This window comes from Belonocnema kinseyi, chromosome 9 (genome assembly GCF_010883055.1).
Source record: "Belonocnema kinseyi isolate 2016_QV_RU_SX_M_011 chromosome 9, B_treatae_v1, whole genome shotgun sequence".
NCBI classification, from domain to species: Eukaryota; Metazoa; Arthropoda; class Insecta; order Hymenoptera; family Cynipidae; genus Belonocnema; species Belonocnema kinseyi.
In genome coordinates, this window is record NC_046665.1 from 67,370,388 (window position 1) to 67,390,220 (window position 19,833).

Genomic DNA, 19,833 nt, shown 5'->3' on the forward strand with positions numbered 1-19,833 from the left:
TGTTGAATAGAAGATATTAGATATTATGCCGTAATATCTATATATTATGGTTAAATATCAAAGTTTTTAATATCTGCTTATCAATATCTATTTTTCTCCGTGAGCAAATAGTCTTATTATTGGTGAAAAAAATGTTCTGTTTGCGAACAGTGCCTCATATTAATGTAGGAATTACATTTAATTACAAAACTAATTGAAATTTTATAATAACCATTATTATAAACAAGTCTTGTGGCAAAATATTAAAATTTGAGATTTTTTCAAATGATAATTTCCTTCAATCGCCAAAACGACTTCAGGTATTCCTTAAAATAATAAATATTTATTAATATTTGATCAAATATAAGAATTTAATTTTTTATAAACAAATCATATTTCCAAAATTCAAAATTTTGGTCCTTAGGCATAGAATTGTTTTTGCACTGGAAATGTTTTGAGCTGTTGGACGAATGACCAGTGACGTAGCTAGGGGGAGGCGAAGGGGGCCGCTGCCCCGGGCGCAAACGCTTGGGGCGGCAAAACTATCTTTAAATTGAATGCAGATTTGAGAACTATGGGCGGCAAATTGTTTGTGGCCCCGGGCGGAAAATTTTGTACCTACGCCACTGCGAATGACTGCTACTGACAAAAACATTTGAGAAGTTGACAAGAACTATTGTTAAAATAATTCAAATCAATAACAGTAATTGTTAATGGCAGTGGTTATTATTAACTTCTCTAAAAATTTTCTGACTACACGGAGAATAAAGATATCGCACAATGATATAACAAAACTTTTGTATTAAAATAAAGCGCAATATGATAACGTACAAGCAGGTTCCGGAGCTTTGTAAGGTATTACAATGCACTAAAATCGCTTGGCCACTACTAGAACCCACGTATATATAATATATTAAAATAATAATATAATATAAAATCTTGCAATGTACGATATCGGGATTTTACGCTATTATAATGCGATAATTACGATATATAGGGCAGGAATTACGGTATATATATTGCAATTCATGCGATATCGTTTTCTCCGTGTAGCAGGCATTCGTCCAAAAGCTTAAAACATTTCCAGTGCAAAAAAAATTTCTATGCGTAAAGGCCAACATTTTGAATTTTTTATCTAATTTGCTTATAAAAATTTAAATTGTTATATTTGATCAAATATTTATTATTTTAAGGAATAACTGAAGTCGTTCTGGCGATTGAAGGAAATTATGATTTGAAAAACTCTCATATTGTAATATTTTGTCACAAGAATTGTTTATAACAATGGTTATTATAAACTTTTCAATTAGTTTTGTAATTAAATGCCATTCCTACAATAATATGAAGCACTTTTAGCAAACAGAATTTTTTTTACCGATAATACGACTATTTGCTCATTCGTTCATAAAATTGGTTTATAACAAATAAATGGAATAATGAACAAATTATTTGTATCCTATAAGTCCCTAAACATTCATTTAAGACAATATAAAGTTTACCTAATCAGTTAATAATGCGTACAAAATTGTTATCTACAAAATTTGAGTTTTTACAAATTTGAATGAAACAATTATTAATAAACAAAGAGAGGAGACAAAAGTTCGGGGCGTCAAGCTCTTCAGAATTTAATGAACTTTATTTCTTTTTTTCAATAAAAATCGAACCAAAATTGAACGTTCTGTTCTGAACATTTTTAAACGAAAGAAGTGCATTTCCCCCCACCGTGCGCCGCGCAGCCAATGGTTTCTCTAAAATGATAATCTCGCTTGAGCCCTTCAAATGTGGAGAATTAGAAAAAAAATTGAATCAAAAATTTGTTTGGACTTTTTTTCAGGAAAAATTTCACAATTTTTTCATTCAAATTTTGCAGGTTAAACATGTATAATTTTATCTCTAATACCTACAAAATTTAACAAAATTCAATCATCGATTCCGGAAAGGTCGGTAATTCCAAAAAAATCAAAACCAAACATTTAATATGACGTAACTCCAAAAAATTTGAACATTAAAAAAAATTATTTGGCCCCAAAATAATAAAATATTACCTTTATAGCACTATAATTTCGCTAAGTTTCATAAAAATTGAACGTCCACTTTCAGATTAGGATATTCCTGAAGTGCACTGGCCCTAATTATTAATCAAATTTTCATAAATTATAGTTGAAAATAATGTGTATAAAAGTAAAAATTATTTAAATTTTCTAATGAAAATAGTTGCTGCATACTTTTTATATTTTAAACTGATTAATTAATTATTAACTGCATCTGTTCAAGCATACATTTTCTGGAGATAGTTTAAAAGGTCATTAATAAATTAAAATTTCAGGAATGGAAGTTGAAATGAAAAAGGAATATAAAGCATAAATTATTTGAATGTTTCAATAAAAACTATAGTTTAATGTTTTTTATGTTGTGAACTGATTAATTCATTATTATCTGGTTCATTTTTATCAGAATATTAAATTACATAAAGAAGTAATTTTAATTGTTTTAAATAAGTACTTAATTAGATTGTTTACTGTAAGGTTATGTAATTGAATATTGGCCATAATTTATATAATAAAAGTTTTTTTATATATCAGATACCTCCATTATAATTATGTAACTTTTTTCAATGGTTGTGATCTTATGAAATGAGTATCTGAGTTCAGATTTCAAAATTATATGTAAATATGTTTTAATTTTTTTCTAAAATTAGTTAAATATTCTAATAATAATTTGAATTTTCGTTAAAATAAAAAATAAAAATGATTTAAATGTTTCAATGAAAATAATTTTGTATTGCTTTTCATGTTGTAAAATGATAAATTAATTACTGATTCATTATTTTACGATATTAAACTACATAAATATCAAATTTTTATGTTTTTTTGTTAAGTAACATGAATTCATTGATTACATTGAGGTTATGTAATTAAGATTGGCTATAATCTGTATAATCAAAGTTTAGTTATGTTTAATACATATCTCTCTATCTAAACTAAACTAAAGTTTGAAATATCGGCGAAAATTTTGTACGATCAAATGGTAACGGCATTCTTTCGTCTGTTGTTTTCCGAACGTTATTAACAAAATATGTAAATTCGACGCATGCTTCCACTTTTTTCATTCATTGTAATGAATGAAAATTTTCTGAAGCCTAGTGAAGTGGGTCTTTTAATATATCTCGGAGATAACCATGAAAAAACAGAGACGTATATCTGAATCCAATTTTCAAAATCATATGTATAGATTATGTTTTAATTATTTAGCGATGTATTTTCGTTTAAATGCAAGTAATTATTTAATGATTTTTATTTTATTAACTGAGTATCGGAACAGAATATGATATTAAAAAATACATCAAATTGACCCGAATGGATAAATCATTTGCTGTAGCAAAATGCTCTGCAGCAAAATTGATCCTTTTTTTTATTATGAAAATATATATTTATTTAATTTTTATTTTTATTTGTCTACAGATAAGATATTTTCCAACTTTTTTGTCACAGCATAAAGTTCTTGCAATTCGATAACAAAAATGTTACAACCTATAGCAATAAGTTGTTGTGATACTGTGAAAAAATAACTTAAAAATGAATCCAAAAACATTGAAAATCGTTAGTTATTTTAGGTGTTACTGAACATTTAAGAAAATATTGAAATTTACAATATTTTTGCTGTATCTAATTAAAAAATACACAATTGGGCTTCACCCTGGACTCATTATGTACAGAATTTCAAAAGCAATCAACCCTCTAAAGAGAAATTTGTTTAGTTCTAACATAATTAAAGTAAAGAGAATTTAAACAGTCATAAAAAAAACCTACAAAATAATTTTATACTGCACATATAATTTTGAAAAATAATTCAAATACTCATTTCACGGCATCATATTAAATCAGTGCATAAAAAAACATCACTAAATCATAAAACATTATTACCTATAATTTGTAAAAATCGAGGGGCATGTCACTCTCAAATCAGTGTAATTAATGCAAAGAATCACTGTCAATAACGACGGCGATACGGAATCAATGTCAGTTTAATGCGAAGTTTAATGTAACTCGTTACTTAGAAAGATCAGTAAGAAGCGAAAAGAAAATAAGGTATTTTCCGTAACTCGAACGCAAATTTAAGAAAGAGGATGAAAATAGTGTTCGGACCGTGAATAACGTAAGAAATAACTAAAATAGTGTATCGCGCTGTCTCATAGAGTGACCGTTTGCGTGTACAAACGTGCGGAAAAAAACAGACGCAAGGATGTCATCACCATTGGATCGTCCAAAATTTTCGCCAAATTCAAACTTTAATTTTGAGAATCTTTCATTTTTCCGTCTACTTCTCTGAACAGAAAGTTGAATTTGATATTCGAGAATTAGTCACAAGCATTCAATATAATTATTTAATTGTATATATAATAAAGAGATATGTATTAAACATAACTAAAATTTGATTATACGCAGATTATAGCCAATATTAAATATATAACATAAATGTAAACAATAAATTCATGTCACATAAGAACAAAAAAATTCAAATTTGATCTTTATGTAGTTTAATATCGTAAAAAAATAAATCCATGATTACTTCATCATTTTACAACATAAAAATCAATAAAAAATATTTTCATTGAAACATTCAAATAACTTTTGCTTTGCATTTTAATGAGAATTAAAATTATTAATCAAATATTTAACTCATGTCAGAAAAAAATTAAAACATATTTACATATAATTTTGATGTCTGAATTCAGATACTCATTTCACAACATAGCTAACATTGACAAAAGTTACGTAATTCTAATCGCATTATTTTATATACAAATAAACTTTTATCATATAAATTATAGCCAATATTCAATTACATAACCTTACTGTAAACAATTTATTTATGTACTTAATTTTTAAAACAATCTTAAACTAATTTTACTTCCACAATACTTCATAGGAAATTTAATTTCACCTACAGATAAATTCGAATCTTAATTACTCTTAACTACAACATCTAAAGACGTATTTTCTAAGATCGGTCTTAATGCGCTCACTCTATTAAGGTGATTTTTGCGATTTTATTCGTTAAGGGCATGTGATACTCACAGTTGCCCCGGCTTTTTTTACACAAAAATTAAAAATTTTAAAAACTGAATTCGGAGATGATATAAAATATCATAACGGACGTCCCCGGACTCTTTTTTGAGGGATAATAATAAAAAATTTTATTGCGCTAAATAAAAATGTTATGCATATGCATTATTTTGAGGTTAAGTCGTTTTTCATCTCTGCCTTTCCGATAATCTGGAATTTATTTATGAAATAAACTTTTTTGATTGCCTGCAAACAAGGTTAGTTCCGGGAGATTAGTTACTATGTTTATTTGTAAGTCCAAAGTTTTCAACCGAAAATATTGTGTAGTTTGGAAGCAACGCTCAGGTGAATTGTAACACACATAACCTCGAAATATACAGGCACGTTGTTAGCAATATTAAAAAATTTTTGATAAAAAAATCACAAAAAAAGTGTGTGGGGACGTCCGTTAGCATGTTAGCTATCATTTCCCAGATTTTGAAGGCAAAATATTTCTTACCCTAGGGAAAAAGCCGGGGGAATCTAACACTGAAAAAATCGATACTATTTCCTAAGTGCTATGCAAATTAATCACATTTTGCTAAATTAAAATTTTTTGAATTAACCTACAAAAAAGTGTGTGGGGACGTCCGTTAGCATGTTCGCTATCATTTCCCAAATTTTTAAGACAAAATATTTATTATTCTAGAAAAAGAGCCGGGGGAACCTAAAACTGGTAAAATCGACAATTTTCTAAGTATCACATGCCCTTAAGGTTGATTCCTTTTTTTCGCGCATTGAATTTTTTCTCATCGTTAATTCTTTATTTAGTTTTATTCATGCAATTCGCACAGTGAGCCTAAACCAACTTTAACCAAAAATCCTTTTAAAGTTAGATGCTATTTATTGGATACTGTTTTATGTTGCCATAAAAGTGCTTGAAAAAAATCTCAATTTTTTGTCTCCAAAAGCTTTTTAAAAAATCTTAGGTTTTTATTTTTTATTGATTAAATTTTTTTAAATTCTTCCACCATCATTTAATTACAACGTAAGATGAACCGATGATTTAAAAAAACTTCAGAAGTTTTGTTGTGATAAGAGTTTTTTTCAAATATACAAAAACGTCTGTGACTATACGGCTCTCATTTTGGAAGATTAATCATTTTAGTTGAAGACCCATCTCATTGGTTAAAAGTTTATATGTAACTACTTGGTTGAAAACTCATTTTTTCGTTGGTTGAAAATTTAATTTTTCAATCTAAAAATGTAAGTGTACGATTTTTTATTTAAAATATACTTTTCTAAAAAATTTTATTCTAGCAATAGTCGGTTAAAAGTTTAATTATTTTGTTAAAAATTAATCTTCTTGTTTGCAGATTCATTATTTTAGATCAGAATTCATCTCTCTGTTTAAAACTCTATTTTGTTGAAAAATATTTTTTTGTTTGCTGAAAGTCAGTTTTTAATTTAACCTTCACATTTTTTGTTGAAAGTTTTTATTTTTAGTTAAAAATTCATGTATTTTGTTGAAAATACGTATTTTTAGGTGAAAATTAATAATCGTGTTTGAAAATTCGTCTTTTTTGTATGCTAATTCATCTTTAGACGCTTAAAATTCAACTGTTTGGTTATTCCACTATTTTGTTGAAAATTTAATTATTGTATAACAATTCAAAAATTTGATTAAAATAATTATATTTTCTTGTAGATTTCTTTATTTTTATGCAAATTCAATAACTTTATTGAAGTCATCCTTCTTGTTTTAGAATTCGACTATTTTCTTTTATTTCGTCCTTTTGGATGAAAAAATCATCCTTTGCAGTAGAAAAGTCATCTTTTTTATTTGAAATAAGTCAATTTAAAATTTTAAATTTTGATTTGAAATTGCTTGTTCATAAAAGATTATATGTTAAAAATATTATAAGATTAAAATTCTGGTCCTTGAATATTGATGAGCAGAGAAAATATTGGCCAGGGAAGAATCAAGGAAATTTGAAAATGAAGTTTTTTAGTCATCCTGATAAATTGTGTATAACAATCAAATTGTACATTCAATTAAGGCACTGACTAATATTATGGAATTGGCTGAAAATGGTATAACCGTGAAAGCTACACAGGCAAGGGAAGAGATATAGTGTTGGATGTGTAACGAGTGAGCGACAGTAAAAATTGACTCCGCCTGGGCAATCGAACCCTTGGCCGCCGGCTTGAAGTTTGATGTGTGGAAGGAGGATGCCATGATAAGTGTAATTAATTGTCTATATTTCTCAAGAATAATATATGCATTCATTTGTTAATTTTAATATGGAGCATCGATTAAACTCCCCCATCAGTCATATCACTAAATCGTTGAGTTTAATTATTTACTGATTATTATACATTAGGATAGACCTAAAATATGTTCAACATTTTTGAAAATCGAAAATGGTCAAAGCGGAAAGTTTGCTACGAGTTATTATAAATAAAAAACTCTAATGACTTTTTAAAATAAAAAAATGTTCCTGCGGTATCGCAATGAAACCAAGAATTTTTTATTTTGAGAGTTTAAACAAATTTCTCTATGGGTTCGACAATTATGGTCATTTTTTATGTACCATTTTTTATCATATCATTTAATAAAAATATAAATTTTAATAACTATATATTTTGTTTCGGTTATAATTTTTTGAATATGAGCAAAAATCATATTTTTTAATTATTTGTCTAATTTTTATTAAAATTGAAAAGAAAAATAGTATTATTTATGACAAAAGTTATATTTTGATATTATTTTTTTAGGATTAAATACCAAAAACTATTTATAAAAAAACATGACTATAATTTTGAAAGCCATAGGGAAAATTGTTTAATTCAGGAAATAAAACATAACATATTGTTGAATAACATATTGTAAAAAAGATTTCAAAACTTTTAAAATGATTTCCTAGAATTTTAAAACAGAATTTATACAATTTTGCAGCCATTTTTTTACTTTTGTAAGATTTTGAATGTTTCGAAATAAAATGTTGAAAATGTTTAATAAAATCTCCAAGATATTACGGCATTTTTCTATTTTCTGTTCGCCCCTTTTTCAAATCTTTTGAAAATGCGAATTATTTTAAAAGATATTTAGAAGCTTAGAAACGATTTTAAAAATAATTTAAAGTTAGGAAAGATATAAAAAAATGATAACCGAATATGGATTGTTAAAGATTTCCAATTAAATTTTGAAGCTTTTTAACAATTTTGAGAAGTTTCAAGACAATACAAATTTTTCCTTAAGATTCTTGGGAAAATCTTAAATGATTTTTTATTTTGAAAAATTAAATTTCAAAGAAAAGTTTTAAATACTACAAAACGATTTAAACCAATTCTAGATGATGTGTCGACTAATAGATCGTAAAAAATAAAATTCTCGGCATTGTAAAATTCCTAAAAAAATATTCAAGAAAGAAAATTCCCGAATTTATCAAATTTCTGATCATTTAAAATTCCTGAATTGAATAATTCTGGATTAATACAATTCCTGACAATTTATAATAATTTCAAATGTTTAAAATCCCTAATCTAAACGATAAATAAATAATAAAATAAAAATATGTTTTTTTAATGAAAGTACTTTATTTTATTTATCATTTTATTGTTTAACAATTTCGTTGTGTTGTCTATTTTACAATATCGGATATTTTATAAGGTAAAAAAATATATGGACGATTTTAAGGTAATTTTTTTTTAATTTTTAAAGATTATTAAATATTTTTGGAATAATTCGAGCCAGTTTGAAATATATTTAGAAATTGTTAAAGAAATAAAAAATATTATAAAACTTTGAAAATTGTTAGAAAATTGATCAAATATTTTTTGCAAAATTCTAAGAGTCCTAAATATCTTTTAAACTGAGTTAAAAATTTTGGTAAATCCTTGTTAAAATAAAATTCTTTAAAATTTTCCTCAGAAATTAACGGAAAATCATATTTATAAACTTTATAAAGAAACTAATAATACTTATTTCTTTTTTCTCAGATCTCAGAATCTAAAATTTTAGCTCCAACTTAGGCGTCTAAAAGCTTTAAACAAATAAATAGATATTTGAAATATTTATTTTGTAATAAAAAGTTGTTTTGCCTAAAATTCTGGTTCTTGGAAGTCACATACTTCTACCGTTCTACCTTCATTTATTATTCCACTTTTTAATTTAATTTTTTTGCTTTAAACTTTCTCACATTGGAAAATGGCGGATGATCAATTTCCTTTGGAGAATGAAACATAATCTTTCACTGTATGTGTGGTGAAAGTTTTGAAAATTTCCCGATCATAACATTTTTCCGGTTGGTCATTGTTATTATTAATATTTAATTCGTTTGCTCTCATTGGCTGAATTTGCTCATATGCCTAGAAAAGGAAGCACACCGAATTTTAGCCAAATTGGTCAATATTTACCCACGAAACAGGAGATTTGGAATTTCCCATGGGATTTATTACGTGGGAGAAATCCCGCATTAACGAAAAATCTGCATAATTTTTTAAATTTTTATTCGATTCATTATATCTTCGTAGAAATTTTTTTGCACGAGATGCTTAAAATATCTTCGTATAGTCAAATACTTACAACATTGAAAAATCCCAAAATCAAGGCCTCTAAATGGTGTAAAAAGGTAATAATTTATTTTCAAGCAAATACAAGATCCTTAAATCGAAAATGTTGAAAAATATAAAATGCGGCTAATTTAAGACTAAAAAAATAACTGTTTCCCAGTTTTCGACTTGCTACTTTTAAACTTCAGGAAAAGAAAATATTTGGATTCGGAAGTTAATTGATGAATTTGAAAAACCAAAATTTAAAAAAAAAATAGCGGCCAATTTAGAAATAAAAAATCAAATTCTTACATTTAGCAATGAAATACTTTGAAACTTCGTAAAAGCAAACTGTTTGGCTTCAGAAACAACTTGACATTTTAAAAAATCGAAAATAAGTGCCAATACAAAATTGAAAAAAGCTTACAGTACTACAATTTCCAAACAAATACTTTTAAAATTTATTTGAAAAAAGGGTCTCAGAACCTATATAAGATAATTCGAGAAAATAAGGAAGAGATTTATTTTCATATTAAATAGTCTTTTTACGAAGTTTCAAAGTATTTTTGTTAAATTTTGGACATTGTGACGTTGCATTTACTTGAGAATAAATTGTTAAATTTTTCCACAATTTCTGGCCACGATTTGTTTATTAACCTTAAGAAATATAATTTTTTGACCCATTTCGATGGCCCCCATTTTGTAATTTTCTAAAATGTTGTATTTTTTACCATAAGATATTTTAAGCATTCCATGCAAATTTTTGTTCTCGGAGATAGAATTATTCGAATAAAAATTGAAAAAGTTATGCCGACTTATCGTTTTTACATGACTGCTCCCGCATTTAAATCCCATGGGAAATTCCAAGCCCCCTGTTTGGTGAGTAAATACTAAGTGATTTGGATTTAAATTTGGTATACTTTCTGTTTCCGAGCATGCAAACAAATTCCGTCAATAAGAGAGGAAACCAAAATTTTTAATTAATTTAACAATAAGAACCACCCTAATATACGTGGTAGAAAAAAATATATACATATATAATACTTAATACAGTATCATTTTTCGTTCCACCCTTAGTTACTTAAACTTTTTACAAAAAACAAGAACGTGCAGAGATGATAAATTTAAATAAACAAAATAGGTAAAACATTCTTTCGACAAGCATAAAATTAAATAATTTCTGTATTGAACACTCCATTGTGATTTAAAAGCTTCCTGTTTGAAACGTAAAGTTATGTGATTTTCACACAATCTGTAGGGTTTTTGGTATACTCCAAGTCGAATCTCCGCCTTCACAGGGTCGAACTAATGCTCGAAATTTTGGAATATATTGAAAATGAAATTGCGTTCTAGATTATTTCAAATAAATTGAAAATAAATACAAAGCCAGATTCTGTCGTTGATATTATAAGAATTAATGTAAATATTTTCTTTAAAGTTCTTAGTTTGAACAAACTTAAATATTTTAGGTATTGCAATTTTTCCTAATATCCTTGTTTTTAGAGGCGTCCCTGTTGTCCAGGCAATTATGGGCATGGGAAAAGGGCGCCAATCAGTGAAAATCTCCAATTGTCTATCAGGTCATATGGTCATTCAGGTATCTCACTTGACAGTCTCGTGATCGACACCCAACCATTCTGAGGTCCTTCCAGTTCCTCCCTAAATGACTCAGTAGTGTTACAATACCAGGTGAGAAATTATGCATTTCTAATGGAAAATTTAATGTTTCTTTTTCATTTTATATACATTTTACCTTAAATTTGATAATTTTGATAATTTTGATTGATAAACATATGTACACACTTGTGAATTTTTTTATGCTTATTATCAAATTCTTGGTGGCGAAGGCATATTATGAAATAATAGGTTTTAAGCCTAAAATCAATTAATCATTACATCACTACAATTTGTTTTTACTTAATTTGTTTTTTGAAATCCAGATTCAATAATCATATAGAAGTGAAACATTTGAGGCAATATGATCCAAATTTTATATACCAGGGTGGTCTTTCGGTGGTCTTTCGGGGCTATGTAATAGCGTGGGTCGAAAAAATCAAATTTTAGAAGTCTAATTTTTTACTTTGTGGAAAAGTAGTGTATTGGGACCCTAAAAAAGTATAAATTATTTGGTATGCAAATGTGGTTGAAAAATTATAATTTTCATATATTTGATATTATTGTGTTTTACTTTTTTTTTAATTCTTCGGAATCTCCCTCGTCTCCAAAATTTCTGACTGTTCTTTAATGAGTGTTCTCCAGGAAATAATTTAGATTTAGTAGAAGCCTGTTTTCAAACAACGTTTTTTAAATCTACAGAAACGTCTGGAGAATTTATTAAATATTGAGATATTTCACACTTTTCTAATTATAAAAATACCCTAGAAAAAATTTGACATGCATATGAGTATCAATAAATGTAAGCACAACAGGGGTCTACCGAACCTGAATTATTCCCTAAAGAACGGTTATTAAAGATCTATCAGAATTTTTGTGGACGAGGAAGAGCCCGAAGAGCGTGCCAAAATTAAAACAGACAACAAAATCAAATCTATAAATATGATCATTTTTTGAAACACATTTTCATAACGCGTGCTTAGAAGGCATTGATCAATCTACGACAAATAATAATATACATTTTTCGACCCACCCTACTATGTAACTGTCGCAAGGATGATAGTTTTTACATTTTTATTTGAAATTGCTTTACTCATCCTTTTTTTTTCAAAAATAATTTTTCATTTAAATTCATCATTTTGTTTGAAAATTCATCTTTTTGTTTGAATGTTTAACTTTTTTGTTGAAAATTGGTCTTTTTGATGGAGAAATTGATAATCGATGAGGGATTGCACTGAACCTTAATAATGTATTTCTTTCAAAATGTTGATGTGTTTTTTCGAACATTAAAATCTCAAAGAATTTTGAAATTAATCTCTGTTGGTAGAATATTTTTTGATCAAAAATCCAACTGTTCTTTTTTATTCGTCTCATCATCTTTTTTGGTACAAATAAATAATTTTGTTTTGTTTTATATCTTTTATAAAGAATTCTAGTATAAAAGTATTGCAATATTTTGAAATTAAGTTTTTCGACCACCCCGTATACGATTTGAAAGCTAGCGCTATAATTAAATTCTAGATCCAATTAATTGATATATTTTTAACAAAAACGAATTGAGTTTAAATCACTGCATGAAGATTATCATTATTATTATTATATATTCAGAGCGAATAATCCAGATTTTATCTTTAAAGTCAATTAATTTTCAGATTTTTAGAAGGGAATGGTTATAATTATCGGTGTCAAGACTTAAACAGAAATAATGGCATCTTTAAAAGTGGAAGAATTTCTGTCGGGACCTTTGGTGACTTGGGTAAGGAAATTAACATTTAAATATCTACTTTTTATTAAAAATTATCTTCAACAATTTTATATTATTTTTGTTATTTTCAGTTTATCAGTTGCCTCAATGATCCAAATTCATTGGCAACCTATAGTGATTTGGTGGATGGGGTTCTACTACACAGTGTTTACCTACAAATGTAAGTTCTAAAGTTTTGAATTTAAAAAATTTTCTTTCACAGCAATTTTTTTAAAATTTCTACATTCTCAAAAACTGCCTATTCTATTAAATAATATCTTGGGATTAGTGTTATTTTTTGCTTTTTACTTATTCCAGGGTGCCCGCAGGTCAGTTTTTAAAATAAAATCACTATAGATATCTTTTAAAACGAAAATATATCACTGATTCGTTTGTAATATTTTAAGGCATTTTCAAAACATGTCAAATTTTTAATAATTTTTAAGAATTTGAAGGAATTCCAAAAAATGTTGGGGGACTTTATAATTCATGCAAATGAGTTTCTAGATATTTAAAATTTTCAATGGACTTCATAAAATTTCTAATATTTTAGGGCATTTATAAATATTCCAAGCAGTTTTCAATAGCTTTCAATAATTTGAAGCAATTCCCAAGGATTTTGAAGGTTTCAGTGTGTTTTTAAAATTTCCAAGGAGTTTATAAAATCTTTAAAAGTTTTAAGGGATTTAAAAATAGTTCATAGTAATTCGAAAGATTTGAAATATTTTATATACTTTTCAAAGATTTCAAGGAATTTTTTATTTCAATAATTTAAAGTGATTTTGAAGAATTTGGAATATTTTTTCGAATTTTAAAAGAGTCCAAGCAATTTTTCATATATGTCAATGATTTGAAAGTATTCCAAATGACTGAAGATTTTATTATATTTTTAAATCTCCCAAGGAATTTTCAAGAGATACAAAAAGTTGCAATGGATTTCATACTATTTCAAATATTTTGAGGTATTTTAAAAGATTCCAAGACAATATTAATTGCTTTAAATAATTTAAAGTTATTTCAAAGGATTTTGAAGACATAGCAGGGTATTTTTAAGCTTCCAAAGAATTTTCAAAAGCTTTCGAAAGTTTGAAGAATTTGGAAAGATTGCATAGGCTTTAAAAAGGCTTAAAATATTGTAGGGATTTTTTAAAGATTCCAAAGGCTTTAAATATTTTATGAAATTTTAAAAACTTTCAAGATATTTCAATAGATTTCAACAATTCTCGGGTATTCATAAAAATTCCAAGAAAATTTGAATAATTAAAAAAAGGATTACAAAGAATTTTAAAAATTGTATGGTTTCAAGGGATTACAGAAGATTTCGTGGTATTTCATAAGATTTAAATAATATAAGGGAATTTAAAAAGATTTATTTTTTTTTTATTAATTTCAATTAAGTTAAAGGATTTTAAAGAGGATTAGGAATCTTTTAGTGTATTTTATAATATTCTAAGAATTTTTTTGATATATTTCAAGGTTCTATTCACATAAAACATGATACATTTTTCAGGAACTGCTTGATACTTTTTCCATTGGTCTTAATATGAAGCATAATATTTTGGCAAGCCGCTTCCCCCTGAATGTATCACGTATTTCGTGAATGACCCGCAATGATTGAAAGCATTTCAAAGGATTTTATATATTTTTTAAACTTTTAAGGAATTTTCAAGACCTTTAAATAATATCAAGGGATTTCAACGGATTTAAAATATTTTAGGGTATTTTATGAGGCTCCGTTACTTTATAAAGATTCCAGAGATGACAACATTTTCAAAAAATTTCTAATGATTTGAAAGGATTTAAACAAACTTTAATGGGATTTTAAAGAATTTTCTAGAATTTCGAAGGATATGGGACGATTTTACAGGGCTTATAAGGTCTTACGGCATTTAAAAAGATTTCGAGGAATTTTATAATATTTTAATGGATTTCAAAGAATTTATTTACAAGAAGTGAGAAATTTCGAAGGACTTCCTAGATTTGAAGAGATTTTAAAATATTTTTTGCAATTAATTTGTAACTCATCCTGAATTCTTTTCAATTTATCCTGCATTTTTTTAAAGTGTTTAGAATTCTCTTCAATTTTTTAAAATTTACCTTTAATTTTTATCAATTAAGAATTATAAAAGTTATTTGATTGTTTTATTTCAATTATGAATGATTCCATCTTAGAAAATTTTACAAGGTTAGAATAGAAGTCTTTAAATAGTAATGACAAGGGAAAACTAAAAATTCGACAGGAAAAATTCAGGTAATAGTCAAGAAATTTGATAGTGAAGTTTTCCGGCTATTATCTTATTTGAAATTCTTATTTACTTATTGCATATTATCATAAATTATTATAAAAAACAAAAATCCATTTCAGAGATCCAGAACCCTTTTATAATCGAATTACTGCATCCAATGGCATTGTGAACATAAGAATAAAAAATTTGGAATGCATCCTGCTAAATGTGAAACAGTTTTATGAAGAACATTTAGGACATCTCCTTCTGAAATCTCCTGATACAACAAATTTGGCAAAAAATCCAGAATCACATATAGAAGACATGAAACTAATGCTCCTTTTAATTTTGGGCTGTGCTATTCATTGTCCAAAAAAAGAAAAATTTATCACTAATATCAAAACTCTTCACGAGAAGACGCAACTTGCAATTGTTGAATATATAAAACAGGTAATTAATTTATTATTAACTTAGACACACACGCGCGCGCATATATATATATATATATATAAACTAAAATTTAATATTAATTTCCTTTACTTTAGCAATACGACTTTGATTTCAGATAACTGATTATCAGGAAATTCTCATCAGCCAGGAATCATTGGAAAACGCAAATTTGGGTGGTTTATTCACTCAGGTGCAGAAATTAATGAAGGAGAGAAATTTCTATTACGAGGTACTTACAAAAATTTAATCCTATTTTTAAAGTAAACAACTTGTTCGTTTGAAAACACTTCCAAATTTGAATTATACTTTTAATTTTTCTAATTACATTTTTTTTAGAAATCTAAAAACCTTGAGCTAAATGAAAATGAAATTTTGGGTAATTCGACAATGTTGATCTCATATTGCGAGGAACGGAATCAATCAGAAATAAATTCTACAATGAAAATTGATATTGAGGAAGATCATCATTGTCCTGCACTATCAGACTGGAAAGCCAAATTCAGAAAATTACGTCATGAATTGTGAGTGAATTTAAATTATTTTAGGAGATTTTAATGAATAAATATTCTTCTTTTTCTTTAGTATAATCATTACATAAATAAATTCATATTTACAGAGAAGAAAAATCGGAAGCTTTACTGGAATGTAGAGGAGAAGTCGAACACAGCACCATGCTTCTTTCGAAACTTACTCAAGAGGTAAATTTTCGGAATCATTATAATCTTAATTATTTTTCTGCGTTTTCTCTTTTTCTCATTTTTCTCGAAAAACTTTCCCCTTTTCTTTTTAAATATACTACATTTGAGACTAGATTATTTGAATTACGCGTGAGATTTCTTACCGGAAACTCAGAAAGTAGACTTGAGTTTGAATCTTTAAATAAAACAATTTGAACAATTTATTATTTATCAGAGTTGTAATACTTTTTTAAATTTTATAAATGCCCTACTGAGAACCCATTGTATGACTTAATTTTTCCAAAGATTATTTGCAAATGGCGACCTTTTTTTAGAAAAAATCAACTTCAATCGATTTTTTTATAGATTAAAATGTTTAATTATTAAATTGAATTTTTAATTTTCATTTATTTTGAACGGTTCAAAATACAATTATCCATTTTCCTTAATCTTTGACAGTTAAAGTGTATTGCAAATTTAAAAAAAAAATTGAAGTTTCAACTGTTGAAACTTGAAGAAATTTTATAATTGAATTTTCAACAGATGAAAACTCAATTGTTGAAAATTTTAAAAATTCCAACTTTAATTTTTAACCGTTGAATATTGTTAATTAAATTTACAAAACAATTAAAAATTATATTGTTGAAAATAAAAGAAAATTGGAGAAAATCGAACGTCGCGTTTTCAAAAGTTTAATTTAAAGCAGTTGAATTTTCTTCAAATTTGAACTCTTGCATTTCAACCCATAAAATAAAAATGTTGAAAAACTCAATTTTTTGTAAAGCGGGTCGCTACTGGCAAATCTGTTTGGACAGATTAATAGTCATCCAAAAGCCTCAGTCGGAAATTTATGTGATGTAACAAATTTATAAAAGTAAATTAATAAATAGTAGAAGTCAATGATAAAGCATTTACCATTGTTGAATAATACAAAATTTCTTATAAAAAGATTGTTTATATTTTCTGCATGTAAATGTTAATGTTTAATTGTTCCCCTATTTTCGCCCTTGCCTGTGAAAAAACTACCTTATTTTCTCCTTTTTAAGCTTCATTTGCACTAAGACCCCTGTGATCATAAAAAATGGTATAATTTGAATATTAAAATTTTAGAATCAAACATTAATGATGGAAGCTCGAACTGCAAAATCTTATCGGGATGAGTTGGATGCGGCGATTGAAAAGGCTCAAAAAGTTGATCGTCTTGAGGTGGAAATTTCTCGTTATCGTGAAAAACTGAGCGATATTGAATTTTATAAAACAAGAATTGAAGAACTGCGAGAGGATAATAAGTATGATTTTTCTCTAGCTTTCAAATTTGTCTCAAGGAATTTGTAAATTAAAATGTTTAATTATTACTTATACAAAGTTTGTGTATTTCATAGTATTTATTATATAACGCAATAGAGAAGAAAAGCAGCACTTAGATAGACGATTAGTCTAATCATAGAAATGTAGTACTGTATGCGTCAATCAAATATTTTTTTAATCAAAAGAAATTTTTCTTGTAACAAAAATGATTTTTAAAAATTAAAAACATTATTCCTTAAAACAGGAAACTTCTTCGATCAAAGAAATATAGGTATCTTACTATATATATATATATATATATATATATATATGCGGGGAAAATGGAGAAGGCGGTTTCCTTGGATCACTCAGAGTCCTCAGGGTGCACAACATTTTATTTACAATTGTTTGAAAGTTGTAAATATTTTATAATTTTTATTTTTTAGTTAAAAATAAAAATTGTCGATGAAGAACACATAATTCAAAATTGTTAGACGATTCTAAATCGTGTTCAAACCATTCTGATTTTGGTTTGAAAATGTCAGTTTTCGATTTAAGTTTCCAACGTAACCTGAAATTGTTGAGAACGTTGAAACTTCTTGAAATCTAATGATTTTTTAATACAAATTACAATTTCCGACCAGAAACACTAATGAAATTCGAAAATTTTCAGTACTGAAAAATTGTAAAAATTTTTAAATCAAATAGTTTGTTTCTCAAATTACTAAACAAAATTTCCAAATTACCAATTTTTTTTTTAAACTGTAACAGAACCTAAAATTGTTATTATTTGTGAATATTCTTTGAAGCTTTTGTTTTTTATTTAGAAGACCAACTAAAATTGTTAAAAGATTCTACATCTTATTCAGATTATAAAGGTTCTCGTTTCAAAATATCAATTTTAGCTGTAAAGCTGTAACATAGACTGAAATTGTTCAAATAAGAAAATATTTGAAATCTATTTTTTTAAATACAAAAATTGTAAAAAATAGTAAATTTTATTCAAATTATAATCAATTTTTTTTAATGCTAATTTTTGGTGAGCAACTTAACCTAAAATTGTAAAAAAATGATGAACCTCTAAAATCGATTGAATTTTGGTTAAAAAACGGCCGATAACACTAACAAAGCAGACGAAAAAGTAAATTCTTGAAAAATGTTGAATTTTTTCTAATCTAATCATTTCTTATTGAAAATGACCAATTTTAGGATAAAGCGTTAATATATCCTAAAATTTTTGGAAGTTGTGATTCTGGATAAGGATTCTTATTTAAAAATTCTTCGTTCCAATAAAAAGATCTCACGTAAAAATCTTAGGGATTTTAAGTCTTCTTCGAAACTTTATGATTTTATATTACAATTATTTAAAAAAACTAATTTCTAGCTGAGAACACTTACATAAAACATATATAATATTTACAATGATTTATTAGACAGCGAGTTAGATATTTTTAAGTTTTAATTTAGCCGACCAAGATAATTTAAAAAGTATAAATGTTTTTCAATTTCCATCATTTTCGAGACATATCTTTATACCACTTATACGTTTTTAATTTCGCGTAACTTTACTCAAAATTTGTTCTGCTTTCAGAGTTTTGTTGGAAACGAGAGAAACTTTAGAAGAGGAATTAAATTCACAAATGAAACGAACCGAGAAAATTCCGGAACTTGAGGCAGAAAGTTTAGAACTCAAGAGGCTTCTTAACAATATGACTTTGGTAAATATTATCAGGACCTAAAAATCTAAATTATGCGTTTACAATTTTAGTTTTTAATTATTTTTTTTTATATTTTGTTGATTCAGGAACGCATAGCAGATAAAGAAAAATATGAACAGCTGCGAGAAGAAAATATTCATCTTCAGTGCTTCATAAAATCTAAACATGAAACTTCAGTAAGACAATCTCTTAACGATTCCTCAGAAGAATCAGGTAAGTAATCAAATTTATAAAACTAGAAAACAAAAACACGCGTTCAATTATTTTTGTTATCTTCCGATTTTCAAATAAAAATATAAAATTAATATTATTACAAAATTTGTTATTTCATAGTATCTATTATCTAAAATAATAGAAAAAAGGCAAGGTGAATATTTCGTATTTTTTAAAGCAGCCTAATGATTTTTTTATGAACAAAAACAATTTTTAAAAAACAACAAAAAATTGTTTCAGATGGTAAATCTTTTTTCAGTATAATTTACAAAATGTTAAATGCCAATTTCCAATGAAAAATACTATCAGAATCCAAAATTTGTTAGA

At 26.5% G+C, this 19,833-nt stretch overlaps 2 protein-coding genes across 2 annotated transcripts in view; one reads left to right on the forward strand and one right to left on the reverse strand.

Annotated features, from left to right (window-relative positions):
* LOC117179571 (sialin) overlaps positions 1-19,833 on the reverse strand; it is a 228,916-nt gene that overhangs the window by 170,305 nt on the left and 38,778 nt on the right. The window lies entirely within an intron of this gene.
* LOC117179570 (girdin-like) overlaps positions 11,104-19,833 on the forward strand; it is a 23,037-nt gene continuing 14,307 nt past the window's right edge. Inside the window, exons 1-10 of the mRNA XM_033371502.1 lie at positions 11,104-11,267; positions 12,845-12,948; positions 13,029-13,117; positions 15,302-15,611; positions 15,727-15,840; positions 15,948-16,132; positions 16,228-16,309; positions 17,399-17,577; positions 19,167-19,293; positions 19,380-19,506. Of these exons, the coding sequence (XP_033227393.1) occupies positions 12,898-12,948; positions 13,029-13,117; positions 15,302-15,611; positions 15,727-15,840; positions 15,948-16,132; positions 16,228-16,309; positions 17,399-17,577; positions 19,167-19,293; positions 19,380-19,506 (1,264 nt within the window). The 5' untranslated portion in view covers positions 11,104-11,267; positions 12,845-12,897. The remainder of the gene's footprint in view (positions 11,268-12,844; positions 12,949-13,028; positions 13,118-15,301; positions 15,612-15,726; positions 15,841-15,947; positions 16,133-16,227; positions 16,310-17,398; positions 17,578-19,166; positions 19,294-19,379; positions 19,507-19,833) is intronic.